The following is a 15,343-nucleotide window of genomic DNA, read 5'->3' as shown; positions in this document are numbered from 1 at the left end:
AAATCCGGAATATGTTAACGTGAGACACCCCCGCACTTCTCATTTGTAAAGAGCGGGCGGCGCCAAGATTTTGCGGCTTGGAATGCCAGTCAGTCTCACAGAATTTTGTATAGTGTTTTGTTTGTGTGTGTGTGTTTTTTCCGCACATTATATACCTTTCCAAGAACCTAAGCTATTACAGTTAACATTGTTTTCCTCTCGGTTTTCCTTGCTGAATCTACTGTGTGAATCAGGTTATGTGGTTGCATGCATGTTTGTCCGATGATTCACACACTGTAGTGTTTGAGTTTTTGTACACTTTCATCATAATCATGATGATGATGGCTTCTCTTTATAGCCTTTCCAATAGTACATGCAGCTTGACAAATAAGACAGCAGTTTCAATCTTTGACAACTCTGTTGCGTAGCACCACGATTACAAAGAATAATGATTATTATAATGTGAGTTTAACATAGATTCAAGGATTGCCACTATAGGATTATGACAAGAAATAATTTTCTTTGCCTAAGTGAGTTTGATAGTAGCTGCCGGGTTAGCTAAATCAGTTTCTTTGGCAGCTGAACTTTCTACATACTAGTCTTTTATCAGCAATCTCCAGCACAATACCTTTTGTGCTAGGGACGGTGGCAAGAGCATTCCATGTAACTCAGTATAGTGGCTATCATGAGCTACAGCTATAGAATGCCCTTGTCTCCATAATTCTGCTGGTCCACATTGAGTTTTTTCTTTTCGCCATACCTTTTGTTTTACTGAACAACACGTACGGAGATTATTATATATATAATATACAATGGCCAATTTAGAGAGATTTGTGCATGCATGGCCTTTGGCAGTGACCAAACTGATTATTTATAGGTAACCAGTATTGAATAAAATAATTACGTATGTGGCAGATGCATAAATTACAGCAGAACCTGTTAATGGGGACATTCTAAAAAGAGGATTAGACCATGCATATTGATTTTGATTGATCGATTGATTTTTTAATTAAGCTCAAATATTCGGCATAGCCGTTCTTCCATACAAGAGCGTACAAACAACGAATACAGAAAACAATTTACAACTACAATAAACACACGTGCAGGTACAATACAATAATTTACAACTACAATAAACACACAGGTACAAAAGCAATAAGTAAACAAAAAAATATACACATACAAATTACACATCATTACACAATAGTAATTATACACCGAGGAAGGAATAATTATACACCATAGATAATGTATACCTTTCCAGTAATTATACACCATAGATAATGTATACCTTTCCAGTATAGGTGTAAGTGATCTATAATTAGACTACACAGTTAGCTAATGATAGTCTCAAGTATCCTTCATTAAACAGATGCTCCATTTGAATGTCCACATGGTTATAGTCATTCGTGTACAGAGTAGAAACTCCATACACGAATGACTTGTACACAACCTTTGCAAACTATCAATGTTTGATGTCACCATGTACATCATTCATTGTCCATGCATGCAGGCAAAGGTTAATTAAATAATCTGTATGCATGCAATTGCAACTTTCAATATTTAAATAAACATTTCAAATGAAACCTCACAAGCAAGCAAATATGAATATGCAGTCTACGTATGGAGCCCCAAAACTGCAACCATTTCCTTCTTGTAGTTACAAAATGAGCATTTATACACTTACAACATTATAAAATGCCCAACTACATGTAAAAATAATAATTTATCAAAAATAATTATATACACCAGAATTGCATAAAGTTGCTAATGTAATAATGTGTTTGCATTGCATCATGTATGTTTTCAGAGTTAGATGAAATGGTTTCCACCACAGGAGAGTTGATGGGGTGACTGAGATGTAAAACTTGCTCCCAACTGAAAGCAATCAGCAGAAAAACCAGCAGTAGTGGGATAGTATGGGATGGGTGAGTGTGTGGGACTGTGACTCTGCAATCCAGGAGACAATGGAACTGTGAAGAAAATATAGTATATGAAATACAAATGTATACAACACATTATACTATCACAAGCTACAATGGCCAACCATGCAAAGTAACTAAGAAAACAAATCTAAAGGTACAAGTAAACAAGTCATAATCGGTCGAGTAAAGTTCAAAAGAATAGGCCGATGGGGTTGCTCGGTACACCATTCCTATAATGCCCCATGCTGAGTACACAAACTTAATGTGACAGCCAGGTGTAAACCTCATCTACACCCACCATTTAACAACATATTAAATATTATATCCTAGAAAACCATGAAGGTCAACTAACATGTACACAAAACATTGTGGTAGCTAAGGGTCCTTAAAAATGATGTAATTACGGTGAAATCAAAATACAATGCATTACGCAGGAACAATTAACAGTACACACATGGCCACACACATCTATAGTGAGTGTACAAACACATATCATTGGAGTACTCACTGGGATCAGCACCTTTGTGATGGAGTGTTGGTGATGGGTAAGGAGCATGTCGGATATACTGAGATTCTCTTGATGTGAGCATTGGAGGTGATGATAATACCCAGCCAGCACTTGAATTTGCTATAAAGAAAAAAACACCATGCACTTAAAACACCATGTTGTTGTAGCTATAGCTATACAGGGGTGTATGTTGGTTATTGTTGTTGCTGCTTACTGAGTTGTGAGTATGATGATATCTGGGGTGAGGGTGTGTAATAATTGTTGACAGAGGATCTCTCTATCCTATAAATTGAATAAACAAAATAATAAATCTAGTTATGTGATGTACAATAACTCTTATTGTACACAATCTACAACTTACCGGCTGCTACTGTCTTTGGTGTCTAGGAAAGCCTTTGCAAAGGGATTGTGCTTTATCTTAAGTGCCGTTATCTACAATAAGAAACAAAACACATCATTATAATGTCAACTGAGATAGCTGAGTATTTTACAACTTACTTCTTCATTTTGATATGCTGTGACAGCAATGAATCTTGCTTCAGCAATTGAGACACTCATCACTTTCACAAGCTCACTACCATCCACCCGTAATATATGAACTCTTGGTTCATAGCGGTGCAGTGAATTGAGAATCATCTGCAAAAGAATTATGCAGTAATTCAATAATATTAGTTGAGAGAAACAAACAGCAATAGCTAAATAAGCCACAGCATATTACAGATGATTGTATGTGTTACCTTTCCCTGGACTTTTCCATTGATTTTGTTGGTGAGTTTGACCCTACTGAAACTTATAGCTTGCTTCATCCAATGTGATCCATAGTTAGGTGAGTCAGGGTGAACGTAGACACAAGATGGAGGTAGAGGGTCCCCTTTTCCACCACTCACCCACGATCCATTCAAATACTTCCATCGGTGTGTGTCAGCAGGCATGAAATCTAACAGCACCGTATACATTGCATCTTGCTTCAAGCCGGACAAGTTGAATTTGAGGACTGGAAACATTCGTCTGTAACGATAAGTATGCGCGTAGATCAAAATCGTTTGCAAAGCGCGCGCAATTGCGAGCCCTACCTCCCAGTTTTTGTGACGATCATTTCATTCGTGTGCTCGTGAAACTGGCGCCACAGAACGTCATCTTCGAGCTCGACTGCAACCTCCTTTTTATCCACATCTGTATCTTCAGTAGCTAACAACTTCTGTAACTCTTTCGAATCTACTGCAGTTTCTCCACTTAGCAAGTGGTGTATGGAAACCGTACCACTTTCTTTAGCCATAGTAAGAAATTTCTCACGCAACCGTTAGGAAACTTTTTGCATAAAATGAAAGCACTCGCCGCATTCAACCAGCTTTAAGTGCCAGCTTTAAGGTCATACGCGATTCCTCATGCGGTTACGCCCCAAACCATCAGCTTACATAATTATGATGCGGTAATTCCCTATGAAAACGGTAAACAGAACGAAATTGCATGTTTAGAATAGTTGCGTGACTTTGTTGTTGAAAAATAAGACCTCCTTGAAGCAAGGAGCTGGTTTTGTGGGTGTAGTGTTGTGCTAGCTGTGTAACTTGGCCAGTCTTTGTTCCAGGTCTGCAGTGGTATCCAAAGTAGGCAATTCCAGGTCTTGCTTCTTTTGTGGAATGGCAGCAAGCTGTAGAGGAAGGAGAAAAAGCTTTTATGACACTCCCACTCAAAAACCACCATGCTATACTGTATCACTTTCATACAAAGTGCTAAAACCAGCCCAGACAACACATAAGGAATACTATATACACTGTGTGTATAGTGATACTGTATTAACCAACCTTTGATGTTGTCTCCAGACCAATTTCGTCCAGTACTTGTGAAACTAGTTGGTCACTTGCTTCCTCCTCATCTGAGCCAGCAAGTATGTCATCAAGTGTCTCATCCACTAATTGATCGTAATACACAATATGCTATTTAAAATAAATCACTACTCTGTGCATTTAAAGTGTGGAATAAAATTAATAAAGCCACCATTAGGACTACGTATTTATTATTGAACATCAAGCATGCACATTTGCAAAATCAATGTAATGTGTTAATATCCAATAAGTTTTACTAACAACTATACTGTAAATGTCAATTTTGTAAACTTTTAAACTTAAAGCTCAAGTACACACAATACTTAAGGTTAACAAGTCACCAAACTGTAGAGAATGTACTATAAGTATGCACAAATTGGTGTATAGAGTGGTTGCATGTGACGTCACAGGTGCGGCATTCAACTGAAACGTGTGGCAAAACGTGCGGCATTTGTACAGCCAGGTGCTGGGAAAATTGCGTGTTTCATTTTCCTGTTATTGTAGAGTGACTAACAGCCAAACTACGTCAGTGTTGATAATCGTCTGTTATCAGGTACTAACATACTAGAGTAGTGAGAGCATAGTTGGTCTGCTTTGTGGCTACATGGCAAAAATAGTGTTTATTTGCCCACGCATTTTCGAAACAGGTTCACCCGTAAGTTGAAATAGCGAGGTTAAACTGCTTTCTTTCTTCATAATTGTGTCAGAAAAACTCTTTTAACACATTGGTAAACGTGAATAGGCACCTGGCTTCGTGAGCGTGTTAGTAAAAAGCAGAATTTTATCGTAATTTCAGAAACCAGACCAGCTACGCTCTCGTCCTTCTAGTATATTAATACCTTATAATAGGTGAATGTAACATTGTAGTATCTAAGCTATCCATACTTGCGTTGTGGCAGTAGAATCGAATATGCAATTCTCATGCAATGTGGCAATGGATTCTTGCCACACGTTTTTCTAAGCGTGTCTAAAGTAATTATTAGTGCAACCGCTCTATAATCAGGGCTGAAATCATGTCACCAATAGCTGATTCGGATAATAATCCAGGTCAGATCCAGGCTTAATTAATACCTTCAGAGCAAGCAGCTACATTTTGGACACTCTGGTATAAATTATGGCTCTGGGTGTAAATTAATGATCAGTGTTCCACAGACAGTAAACATGTTTCCTATAAGTGGGTATGGTTATAAACTTAACCACTCCTAACTACTTAAATAGCATAGCTCATATGAATGCCTACAGACAGCATCGTGCATTTTCAATATGTGGCATGGCTGATGAAAGAAGCTGGCTTACTGACTTGCACAATAACAATCAGTTAGCTATAGTGTGTATGACTCCACGTAGGCATGCAGAGAATCCTTATAATAAGTGAGCATGGATGATGGCTCATGAAAGGGGCTGGGCTGCAAGACTAGACTGTGGCACATACACTTCCACATCACATCATCAAAATAATTTATCTATTTCGAGACCTGGATACTCTATAAGACCTGGATGCATGTGATATATTGACCCAACCTGCATGGTTTCCACCCTGATTAGTATTAGTTACACACCCTTAACTGCCTTCTAATTGACTGTAGCTAAAAACCTGTTTTCAAAATATAAGATTAAAAACTACCTACCACTCAGTTGCAGTATGTTGACAATAAAGTACAATACACAGGGCTACCGCAATACATTACATTCACTTTCTATACACCATTGAAGCATGATAGTTCACTTCAGTGATATTGAACTCACTTAGCTCTCCTGCCATGTCCATCTTTGTGGTCTCTCGTTCAAAGCTCTGTAGCGTGTGCTGCAGTTGAGAAGGATTAATGGCTGCATTCACTGTTGCCATTGCCTAGTGGAAAATGAAAAATATATCTATAAAGAAAACTGTACATATACTACTGAAGATATCCATTGTATTTTATAACACAAGCCACAAAATTAAGCTGTATCAATTTTCACAGCTCTGGTTTCAGCTCTCACATAATGCTATAATATTGGCATAGCAATTACAGCCAAATAACTAGTACATGCAACAGTAACAATACTTGAAGAATACTGACTGGATAATCTCTATATTATACATGTGCATAGTTATTTGCACTATCATAAGGGCACACATTTAATGTATGTGCATCATAGCTGTTTAAGATGCTTTAGCAATAGAAAAACTGTTCAACTTAACTTGTTTACTGACCTTTATGATCATATATTGACTGGACATGCAACATTAACATTAGGGTCAAAGTGGATGTGCAAAGTCTATGCTGTTGTCAGCACACAACAAGTATTTACTAGATACTTAGCATGCTGAAAAATTATTGCCAAAGAACTGACTTGTCAACAGCATACTTCCTGCCAAGTAAAAAAATTATAAATTTCATTTAGAATAAATTTTTTCATCATTTAAACATGTTGAATAGCAAAATGCAATATCAATGTACAAGAAATCAAATGGCAAATTAGTCTTACCCTTGTTGAAGTTCCCAAAGCTCCAGCCATTGTTGAAGTGGTCTGTGCTACCTGCAAAAAAAAAGCTTATGCAAAGAGGTGAAAGGAGCACTCATTACTTGCCTTAAGCTGATGGCTAATTCCTGTCATTTTGGAATTTACTACCATTGATCGCGTCTTCTGCTTCCGCAGTGCCACCAGCTGTTTGGCCAACACATTCAATAACTACAGAATGGAAAACACTGGTGGAACAAACATACACATAGAAGATAAGTGACAACATCAACAAAGCGATTGCTATCTAAATTCCTGGGAACATGGTAAATCAGTGACCACCTCGTTGCCATGTTGTCACCTCCATTCCACTGGGGTACTGTACATAAACATTACATATAAGTGCCAAACAAATTGTAATACATACAGCATCTCAGTGCTGTGTTTATTTTATTTTGGCTAACAAAAATATTTAGCGACTCATTAAAGAATCCAGTTGGCAAACTGCTAATTAGACAGTATAATCAATGTGACCAGATTTGTGAAAAGCTCTTCCACACATTTTATATACCTGCAAACAAAATGATGTACACTCGACTCCGTATACTGACAAACTTGTTCTTAGCACAGTTTTGAAGCTTCAAAGTTCAAAAAATGGGTCAAATTTTGATTGCAAAAAAGGTACCTTTTCACAAATCCGGATACAAATGACTTAGCAAATAACTCTTCTATGAGCCTTCGACATGAAGTTATATATTACATCTGCTAGGATTCAGGCACAGGATCACTTACTAATTTTTGAATAACTTCACAAAGTAACATGATAAATATTACATGTACAGTGAGTGTGTGTACTAAATGTGGAATGTGCCAAGTTATTATATGAAATCTTTGTAGCTACTAGGCACAAATTTTTGCTTTCAAACTCAAGTAGACAACATATAGGTTGCGGATAGACCATAGTCAATAGCAGGATAATATTATATGACCAGCAAAAGGCACCTTCTCAGTAAAGCATATTACCTGTATGCATGATATAAGCCCTGCTGTTGCAAGGCCAATGCTAGATAATACCCAGAGTCTCCACCACATGGTGATCAGGTCATACACACTAGCATGCACATGTGCGTGAACACACAACACATAATTGTGCAAATGCAGAAACATGCACACACAAACACGTGTACACACAAATGTAAAGCAAAGCACACGTGCACACACATACACACACACACACACACACACACACACACACACACACACACACACACACAGACACACACAAAGCACATGTATTTGCATTGTGAAACAGAGAGAAACAAGGAACAGAAACAGGAAAACTCAATACAGTACCAACCCAAAAGTGCTTGTTACGGTACAAAGAGTTTCCATTACAAGTATCCAACAATGTATAAGGTATCATGATCAAAACTTTTATAACCACATAATTCTAATTGTAACATTAAAGTGATAGTCGTTAAGGATGGTGGTGCACTTAGTATTTATTAACAAGACATCCACTGTAGATCAAAGTAATCATTCTTTTGCCTTTGGCATTAATGCAGTATAATATGTTGTGCCAAAGGGGAATTAGTAAAACGCGGAATACGGAATAACGAAATAAGCAAAACTTATCTTTTGCAGATTGTACAAATATTTATATGCTCTATAGTAATTATACTTTATTTACCTTGTAACAGCTCTGCATGGCACACCACGGTGATGGATAGAACAGCAGCTGGCGAGCATTAAATGGGATGAGCACACAACCGATCACCCTAGAACGATCTACCTTCGCTAAACTTACTTACCTACACTCTTGATTCAAACCTGAAGAGTTTTGAAATCCATTGAAAGACACACAACCATTGGACTTACCTACTGAACTCTATAGTAGTGTGACTCTAATAAATTCGGTCGTATGCACATGAAGGGCAGCTAGTTTAATCTAAGAATAGAACTAGGTCTTGGCATTTTGTAGCTATATCAACTAAGGAGTATAGATAAGTAGTTTAGCGAAGGTAGATCGTTCTAGGGTGATTGGTTGTGTACTCGTCCATTGTACTCGCTCACCCAGCTGCTGTTTCTCCATCATTGATTGCCGTGGCGTGCCATGCAGAGCTGTTGCAAGGTGTAAATAAAGAATAAAGGATGATTGCTATAGAGCATATAACTATTTGCATAATCTGCAAAAGATAAGTTGCTTATTTCGTTATTCCGCAATTCCGTTATTCCGCGTTTTACTAACTCCCATGCCAAAGGATATACAAATGTTTTACACACATGTGTCATTTGCTAACATCCTATACGCATAGCTCAAACTCGTTACATTAGTTGCCTCAAATACACCTGTACCACTTTGCTGTTTTTCAAAGCATGTTTACAACAAAATTAACACACTGTTTGCATCTCTGGGACGACATCACCTTCTTGAACACACACATGCACAAGTATACTACTCGATGATGATCTCACAAAATAGCTATGCGTATGTATACAGCAGGTGTCAATACAACTGAAACAGGTGTGTCGAGCCACTTCCTCTTCATTATGAAAACTATTACTTAATTGCCATGGTTACCTCTTCCTAGCAACCTAATTGAATTGTGGTTACAACAAAAGACCACACACACATCATGACACATGCACTTAACCAAGAGCAAATCTCAAAGGAATTACATAACAAAATAATTATGACAACCTTATTTATCTACATACTTGTTTGTTTCCTTGCTTTGCAGCCCTCTTAATTTCAGCTTCCTATAAATATACCAGATGAAACACCATTCAGGGCTTCTTAAATTTCCTTGTCTTACAAGTTGCTTTTCTTGTCTCTCCAATTGCTGTTGGTCCCTTGTCATCTGACGCTGTGCACCACGTATGACTTTCTGCTGGCCTCGCAACTGGTCCTTTGTGCTCATCGGAGGTGCTTGCTTTTTGCCAAGTGGCATTAATATTTTGAAAATCTTTATGCAGTTAAAGTCAGGCACACCCCTAGATTAGCCAGCCCAACATCTAAGGTAAAATTACATGCTTTTAAATTAGTTTACCATGCATAGCACGTAAACATAAAGTCAATTACCCCATTGACAGGCTTTGCCTTATAAGGGCCGAAATTTTACGACCATGTCACGGATCAGTTAAAGGTGTGCCCTTGTACCCACATGTACAGTTTGACGTAAATAAAAACTCACACATAGATTATGTCCGAGATAAACTCTACGAATATAATGCGTACGGGTTTCGACTTCTTCAGTTACGAAAGCCACAATCGAACTTCCACCTGGGTAACCTTAGAGTTTCGTGCTGACTAAGTGCATGCTAAGTGTGAAGCTTCCGGTCACGAGTGTGTGTAGGCTGCAGTGATGATGACTTAGCTATATTGTACTCCCTGAAGCCACCTGCACGTGAAATAGGCAGAGATTTTTTTGAAACCTTTCACAGGTAGTTTAATTAAAATCTGGTCCAACTTGATTTTAGCCATATTATGTGTACATGTGTGGATGCAAAACCCAGGAAGTAAAAGTCCTAGCTTAGCCATTTCAGTCCTGATGTGAAAGATGACATAACAGGGTGATAGTATTATTTGCTGAACCAAAGAGTTTGAAGCTGTATTTGCTGTAGCTGGTCATGCCACAATTTCAGTCGGTATTATCAGACTTTACTTCTGCAGCCTAAACCTGAATCTCAGGGTAGCTAGCTAGTTAATCGGGGCACTTGAAGATGAGCTGTATATTAATTTACATGCTTGATAATGGTCCCTGGAAAATCAGGGCACCTTAATAATCAGGTTGGTCCCTATTACATAACCAACAGCTAACAGCTACAATCTTCATGCACAAATATTTCTAAAACAGAAAACGTTTACAATCACATGTACATGATAAAATTGATAAAAGATTGTAATGAAACATAATTACATCCACTGATGGTAATTATACAAAGGTGTCAAAATTTTAGCCAATCTGTCAAATACTTGCAAGTACTGGGTGATATTGCGGCATCGTCATGACACTGAGATATTACCTAAAGCAAAACAAACAAGTACACATATAACACAGATCTACATGTACCACTATAACAACTTAAATGAAACTTCACTGTAGTGAAAAGTAAAGTGGTGATTTGCCAGCCACATGTACACCAATGATACAACATGACCAACAAGTACAATATACACCCTGTAAAATGTTTGTTTAACTAGCAGATATCTAAAGATGATTTCATGGTAAATCTGTTATAATAATCTTCTAAGTTTGCTGTACCATTGAAAATTGTCATTGTATAGTGTCAATAAAATGTATAAGGGTAGATTGGTATAGTTTCAATAGACTAATTGACTGCTCTATTAGAGGCTCAGGAGTATCCCTATTGCTGCATGTTAGAAATTAAATACGGTTACAGTGCATACAATATCAGCCATGCATACAGAGGGCATTTCCTATATATGCTGGATCCACCATTGATCATTACCTACTGTATGTCTTAAGTCTATGGGTCTGTGAATATGCTGTACATTGAGCTAACCGGACATACTCCACAAGGAGTGTACACCATTCCAGTAGTGGAAATGAACTGGTTCGAGACTCGGTACAGTTTGACTTGCTGATCTGCCGTGATTAACTGAACCGTGACCTCCACCTTATCATCATAAGTGAGCGTAGTTAGAATTTGATCAATATTATCCACTGATAACTCAATCTACATGCAGACTATTGAAAATAATACTTATTAAAGTAGCTAATTACTTACTTTGCTAATCCCTAGTTCAGTGATAAATCTATGTACTTCTTCAGCTGATGCATAGGATGCATTGATCTTTGCCATTGGTCCCAAGTTTTCATTTCCATTAGCTCTGAATGTCTGAATGAATTATACAATCAAGGTATTACTGTATAATAGCCAATATACCAATGTAGAACAATAGGGATCATCTATCTCTTGCTACCATTCTCATTAGCAGCAAGGGTATGTCGAAGTGGACTACAGTTTAATCTGGGCTAAGATGACACCAGACTAGTAAGGTGTATAAGTACATTTATATATATGTAGACTAGAGTTGTGGCCTCTGCGTTGGCTTTTTCGATTGCCATTGGCTGCTTGTAAACATTATACATATTGGTGACGTTATGGCCCACAATCGATCTTTACATGTCAGACTATAAAAGAATTCTAGTGATCTGTGAACTGTCTTTCCACCTATTAGGTGAGGTGTTGTAGTGGTCTTGGCCACCGGCACTTGTGCTATACTGCACAAAACCGCAGCCAGTGCAATATCTATATATTGCACTGCGGTCGGTGCATTATAACTTATAATGCACTTGTTGCGGTCTACAGCACTGCAACCAGTGCGTTATAAGTTATAATGCACTCGCTGTGGTCTGCAGCAGTGCAATATACAAATTATGGCACTGGCGGTGCCTTTGAACTGCCCACGCAGAGTGGTACTAAATAATTCAAGCCATTATAATGACATTGAGCACACCTATGAAATTTATACAAGAGATGTGTCAATTTATTACCTCAAAACCACTTCCACTACTTGTAGAGTTTCCCATGAAAATCTGAGCAGTTGCATGAATGAAGTAGTATCACAAGTGCTCACAAAGGAAGGGGGTGGGCAAGAGATAGACTTCAAAATGGATGCAGACCATAAATAAAGTCCAGACATAGGGTTGTGTTGGCTTCTTAGTGGCTGATATGCAGCAAAATAAACACAGAAAATGTTTGGCCAACTCTATCAGGCCATCCACCAGTACACCGCTGGGTCATTCTCAAGGCCAGAAACCACCACTCAAGGTTTCCAGAAAAAGACGTCCTTAAAATCAGCCTCAAGTAGTTTTGAGTAATGCTGAAAGTTAATGGTAGTATAGCGATCCACTGGTGGTGTTAGTTTGATATTTGTCAGATGTGCAATTTGGATTACTTTTACAAAATCTGGTCACAATTACTTCAGGAATTAGGTAAATAAAAGAAACATAAAATTTGTCCCTTGAAAAATTCTGCCTGTATACATAGTTTAATCAGGGGTTCATAATATAAAGTTATTAATGTGAACTCTAAAGCATAGCCTACATACAGTAGGCTGCAGCTATACAGCTACACTGAACTTTTGGTCTCTCTCCCAATATGGAGATGGGCTCGCCACAACTAGTGGGCAAATCAATTCAACATTTAAGGCAGTTAGGCACCTCATATTTTCAGTATTATCTGATGGACTCCCCATTACGCTCACTACTTTAATTTACAGTACTAGTATCCATTCAATTTGCTGCAAGAATGAAATTTCAGAATGTTAGAGTATTGGTCTTCATTCATGCACCACTCTATTGCTGGTACTTTCAGTTGCACTCAATCTACTATGCCTACTCTGCACCGTGAAATTACCACTTCCTCTGATGAACTAAGTTTTAAGCCAAAATTAGAGCACTTTTACATGTTTGCATAATATGCATGATTCTATTGGGATTGAGACTTAGAGTAGTCTTCATTTAGACTATTTACACATACGTAACACTTGTGAAGTGTAGATAGTATGCATGTAGCTTATAATTGTCTCTCATACAATTTTCATAATGTTCAAAGACACCATAGTGGCAGATTTTTGTGTAAACATGAAGACATATATGCAGATACTACATTATATAGCTAGTAGCTATGTAGCTCTTGTACTCATCCCTTTGACCACACTAGATGGTTTATCTTGGCATCCTAAACAAAATCTTTTCCCCAGATATCCTAAGATAGCGATATCATCACTAAAAACTAATGCATCGATTGATTTACACTACATCTTTGATCACATACAAATTGAACCTTTAAAAAAACAAACAAACAAACAAAAATAACTGCATGTGGTCTCAACTTTCAGCAGATAAAAACAGAATCACCACAGCTGAGCGTGGTTTCAGTATACTGCTAATCTTATTTTAGAATGAAAAAATTTATTTGACTTTGTTTCGTCTATCAGGAATCTAATTGGTAACGATTGACAAGCTCTGAAGAAATTACTTCATCTACTCCTTATTCCATAGCCAACATTACAACGCTATCGATTAACATAAATATGGTACGTTTTAGTCACTCTAATGTTGCAAGAAATAAATGATAGTAACTTCAAAACACAACACTGCATGTTCAATTCGCTTGCATGGCTTGTAAGACTCACTTGGCATACATACAGTAGTGTAAAAGCTACTAATTAAGCAGCTGCATAATTGTTCAATTTCCGGTATTCATCGTCAACTTGTATGACCACACCCACTTGTTTGGTCATGCTCCCTTTGCACAGAACTTAGCCCTTTAGCATTTCCAAAGTCAAGTGGTCTGTCTACAGTATCCCTAGGAATGTTTGGAGCATTTACAGAGTTTTACTACTAGGGCTGTGCGATAACAGTAAAAGCTACATCTCGATAAGTAACAACCATTTTATCTCGATAGTCGGATATTATCTCGATAATGAAAGGACATCAAAGGACTGTTTTGTTTTATATTTTTTTTTTGACATACAGTGACTTAAGTCTTTGTGAAGTCAGAAATTTTATTACTTCATCAACTAGTTTGACACCTTTCCACAAGTTTTCTATCTGAATGTAATTGATTTACAATAGATTACAAAGATTTACTATTATCTCGATAAGCAAATTCATTATCTTATTTACGATAGGTGATTTAGGTATCTAGATAATCTTTTCATCTAGTGAACTGTTTATAGCGCTCATGGGAGATTATGTGCAGTCACCTGCCAGTACAGTGTAATACATGTAGTAAATAGGGCTGGGAGATAATTTAGAAATAAGGTTGAATAACCAACAATTTACATCTTCAGTGCAGTATAGCGGCTAAACCTTATGGAAAACGAAGTTAAACCTTTGAACTAAGTTGTTCATAAGAGCAAAAGTTATCAAGTTGTGCGTGTGTAGCGTTAGTAGCAGAGGAAATAGAAATTCACATTATCGATCATAACTCGCACTAAACTTGGCAGAAATGAAAAGGCCAAACTTCTATAAGGTACAAATACTGATCTGCATGGCACCTGAAGTATAGCACATCAACTTATTTATTCAACAGAATTATCCACTAACAGACCTAGTGATTAACTAGTGTAAGTGTAACTTCCTAATGGCTAACACTATGGGATTGATTATTTCAAATTTGGGGCCTGTACTTACATACCGCAGTTAGTACAATTCATACACTGTATATATATAGATCATGTGATTTACGTATTCGTCCTTCTCCTTTGTATCCCTTTTTTTCACTGCAGTGCAAGATGTCAATTTACAGCAACTAGTCAACGGTTTCATGTATTGATTATTACAAAAGAAGCAAAGTCCCTAAAAAAGAAGCGAAGTCCATAAATCTCACCCAACAGTCAATGTAACTTGATATACTGTATGCTTCTTCTCTGTACATACTGGCTGTGTAATGGACAGTAGCTGAAAACTCAGAGAAATGATTAATTAGGGCATTATTTTGTCATACAATTAAAGTCTTATACTGTACATCTGGTGTTGTTATTTCTGTTAGAAGTTCATCAATAAAATTATGTTACAAAAAAAAGATTAAAATCTGGAATATTTACAGCTACTGTAAGAAGGAACATTTCTAGCATAAAGTACATACCGTATTATCAGAAAATTATATCAAAAATTAATCTTTTATAT

The 15,343-nt window shown here is 37.3% G+C and overlaps 3 protein-coding genes across 7 annotated transcripts in view; all 3 read right to left on the bottom strand.

The window, feature by feature from the left end:
- Window positions 1–1,625: 1,625 nt before the first annotated feature.
- Window positions 1,626–3,703, bottom strand: LOC136257666 (T-box transcription factor T-like). Of its 2 annotated transcripts, none has more exons than XM_066050933.1 (7): window positions 3,486–3,703; window positions 3,150–3,420; window positions 2,911–3,048; window positions 2,774–2,844; window positions 2,627–2,694; window positions 2,425–2,532; window positions 1,626–1,952 (listed from the first exon to the last, which is right to left on the bottom strand). In XM_066050933.1, exons 1-7 carry the CDS (start codon window positions 3,686–3,688, stop codon window positions 1,792–1,794), a joined length of 1,020 nt encoding a protein of 339 aa, XP_065907005.1. In that variant the 5' UTR covers window positions 3,689–3,703; the 3' UTR covers window positions 1,626–1,791. The 2 variants fall into 2 exon arrangements, with proteins under 2 accessions (XP_065907005.1, XP_065907004.1); XM_066050932.1 differs by having other exon boundaries at window positions 1,687–1,952; window positions 2,413–2,532.
- A 125-nt stretch (window positions 3,704–3,828) lies between these two features.
- LOC136257667 (charged multivesicular body protein 2b-like) lies at window positions 3,829–10,032 on the bottom strand. Its single transcript, XM_066050935.1, has 8 exons — window positions 9,872–10,032; window positions 9,494–9,692; window positions 9,396–9,437; window positions 6,803–6,908; window positions 6,705–6,751; window positions 5,982–6,084; window positions 4,215–4,321; window positions 3,829–4,060 (listed from the first exon to the last, which is right to left on the bottom strand). Exons 2-8 carry the CDS (start codon window positions 9,626–9,628, stop codon window positions 3,965–3,967), a joined length of 636 nt encoding a protein of 211 aa, XP_065907007.1. The 5' UTR covers window positions 9,629–9,692; window positions 9,872–10,032; the 3' UTR covers window positions 3,829–3,964.
- A 462-nt stretch (window positions 10,033–10,494) lies between these two features.
- Window positions 10,495–15,343, bottom strand: part of LOC136259038 (DNA-directed RNA polymerase III subunit RPC6-like) — a 46,058-nt gene continuing 41,209 nt past the window's right edge. For all 4 annotated transcript variants that reach the window (XM_066052447.1, XM_066052445.1, XM_066052446.1 and 1 more), the window contains exons 7-9: window positions 11,430–11,540; window positions 11,205–11,378; window positions 10,495–10,703 (exon numbers count right to left, since the gene is read on the bottom strand). In XM_066052447.1, the coding sequence (XP_065908519.1) occupies window positions 10,626–10,703; window positions 11,205–11,378; window positions 11,430–11,540 (363 nt within the window). In that variant the 3' untranslated portion in view covers window positions 10,495–10,625. The remainder of the gene's footprint in view (window positions 10,704–11,204; window positions 11,379–11,429; window positions 11,541–15,343) is intronic.

The sequence above is a fragment of the Dysidea avara genome, chromosome 6, assembly GCF_963678975.1.
Source record: "Dysidea avara chromosome 6, odDysAvar1.4, whole genome shotgun sequence".
Taxonomy (NCBI): domain Eukaryota; kingdom Metazoa; phylum Porifera; class Demospongiae; order Dictyoceratida; family Dysideidae; genus Dysidea; species Dysidea avara.
This window is presented reverse-complemented; position numbering and strand designations above follow the sequence as displayed.

Coding starts and splice junctions, on each gene's coding strand:
- LOC136257666 (XM_066050932.1), bottom strand. CDS start 3,688: ATGGCTAAAGAAAGTGGTACGGTTTCCATACACCACTTGCTAAGTGGA. Junction 2,845..2,910: donor CAGCATATCAAAATGAAGAA/GTAAGTTGTAAA, acceptor TTCTTATTGTAG/ATAACGGCACTTAAGATAAA. Junction 1,953..2,412: donor TCACAAAGGTGCTGATCCCA/GTGAGTACTCCA, acceptor TTTTCTTCACAG/TTCCATTGTCTCCTGGATTG.
- LOC136257667 (XM_066050935.1), bottom strand. CDS start 9,628: ATGCCACTTGGCAAAAAGCAAGCACCTCCGATGAGCACAAAGGACCAG. Junction 9,438..9,493: donor AGAGACAAGAAAAGCAACTT/GTAAGACAAGGA, acceptor GTATATTTATAG/GAAGCTGAAATTAAGAGGGC. Junction 6,085..6,704: donor CTTTGGGAACTTCAACAAGG/GTAAGACTAATT, acceptor ATTTTCCACTAG/GCAATGGCAACAGTGAATGC.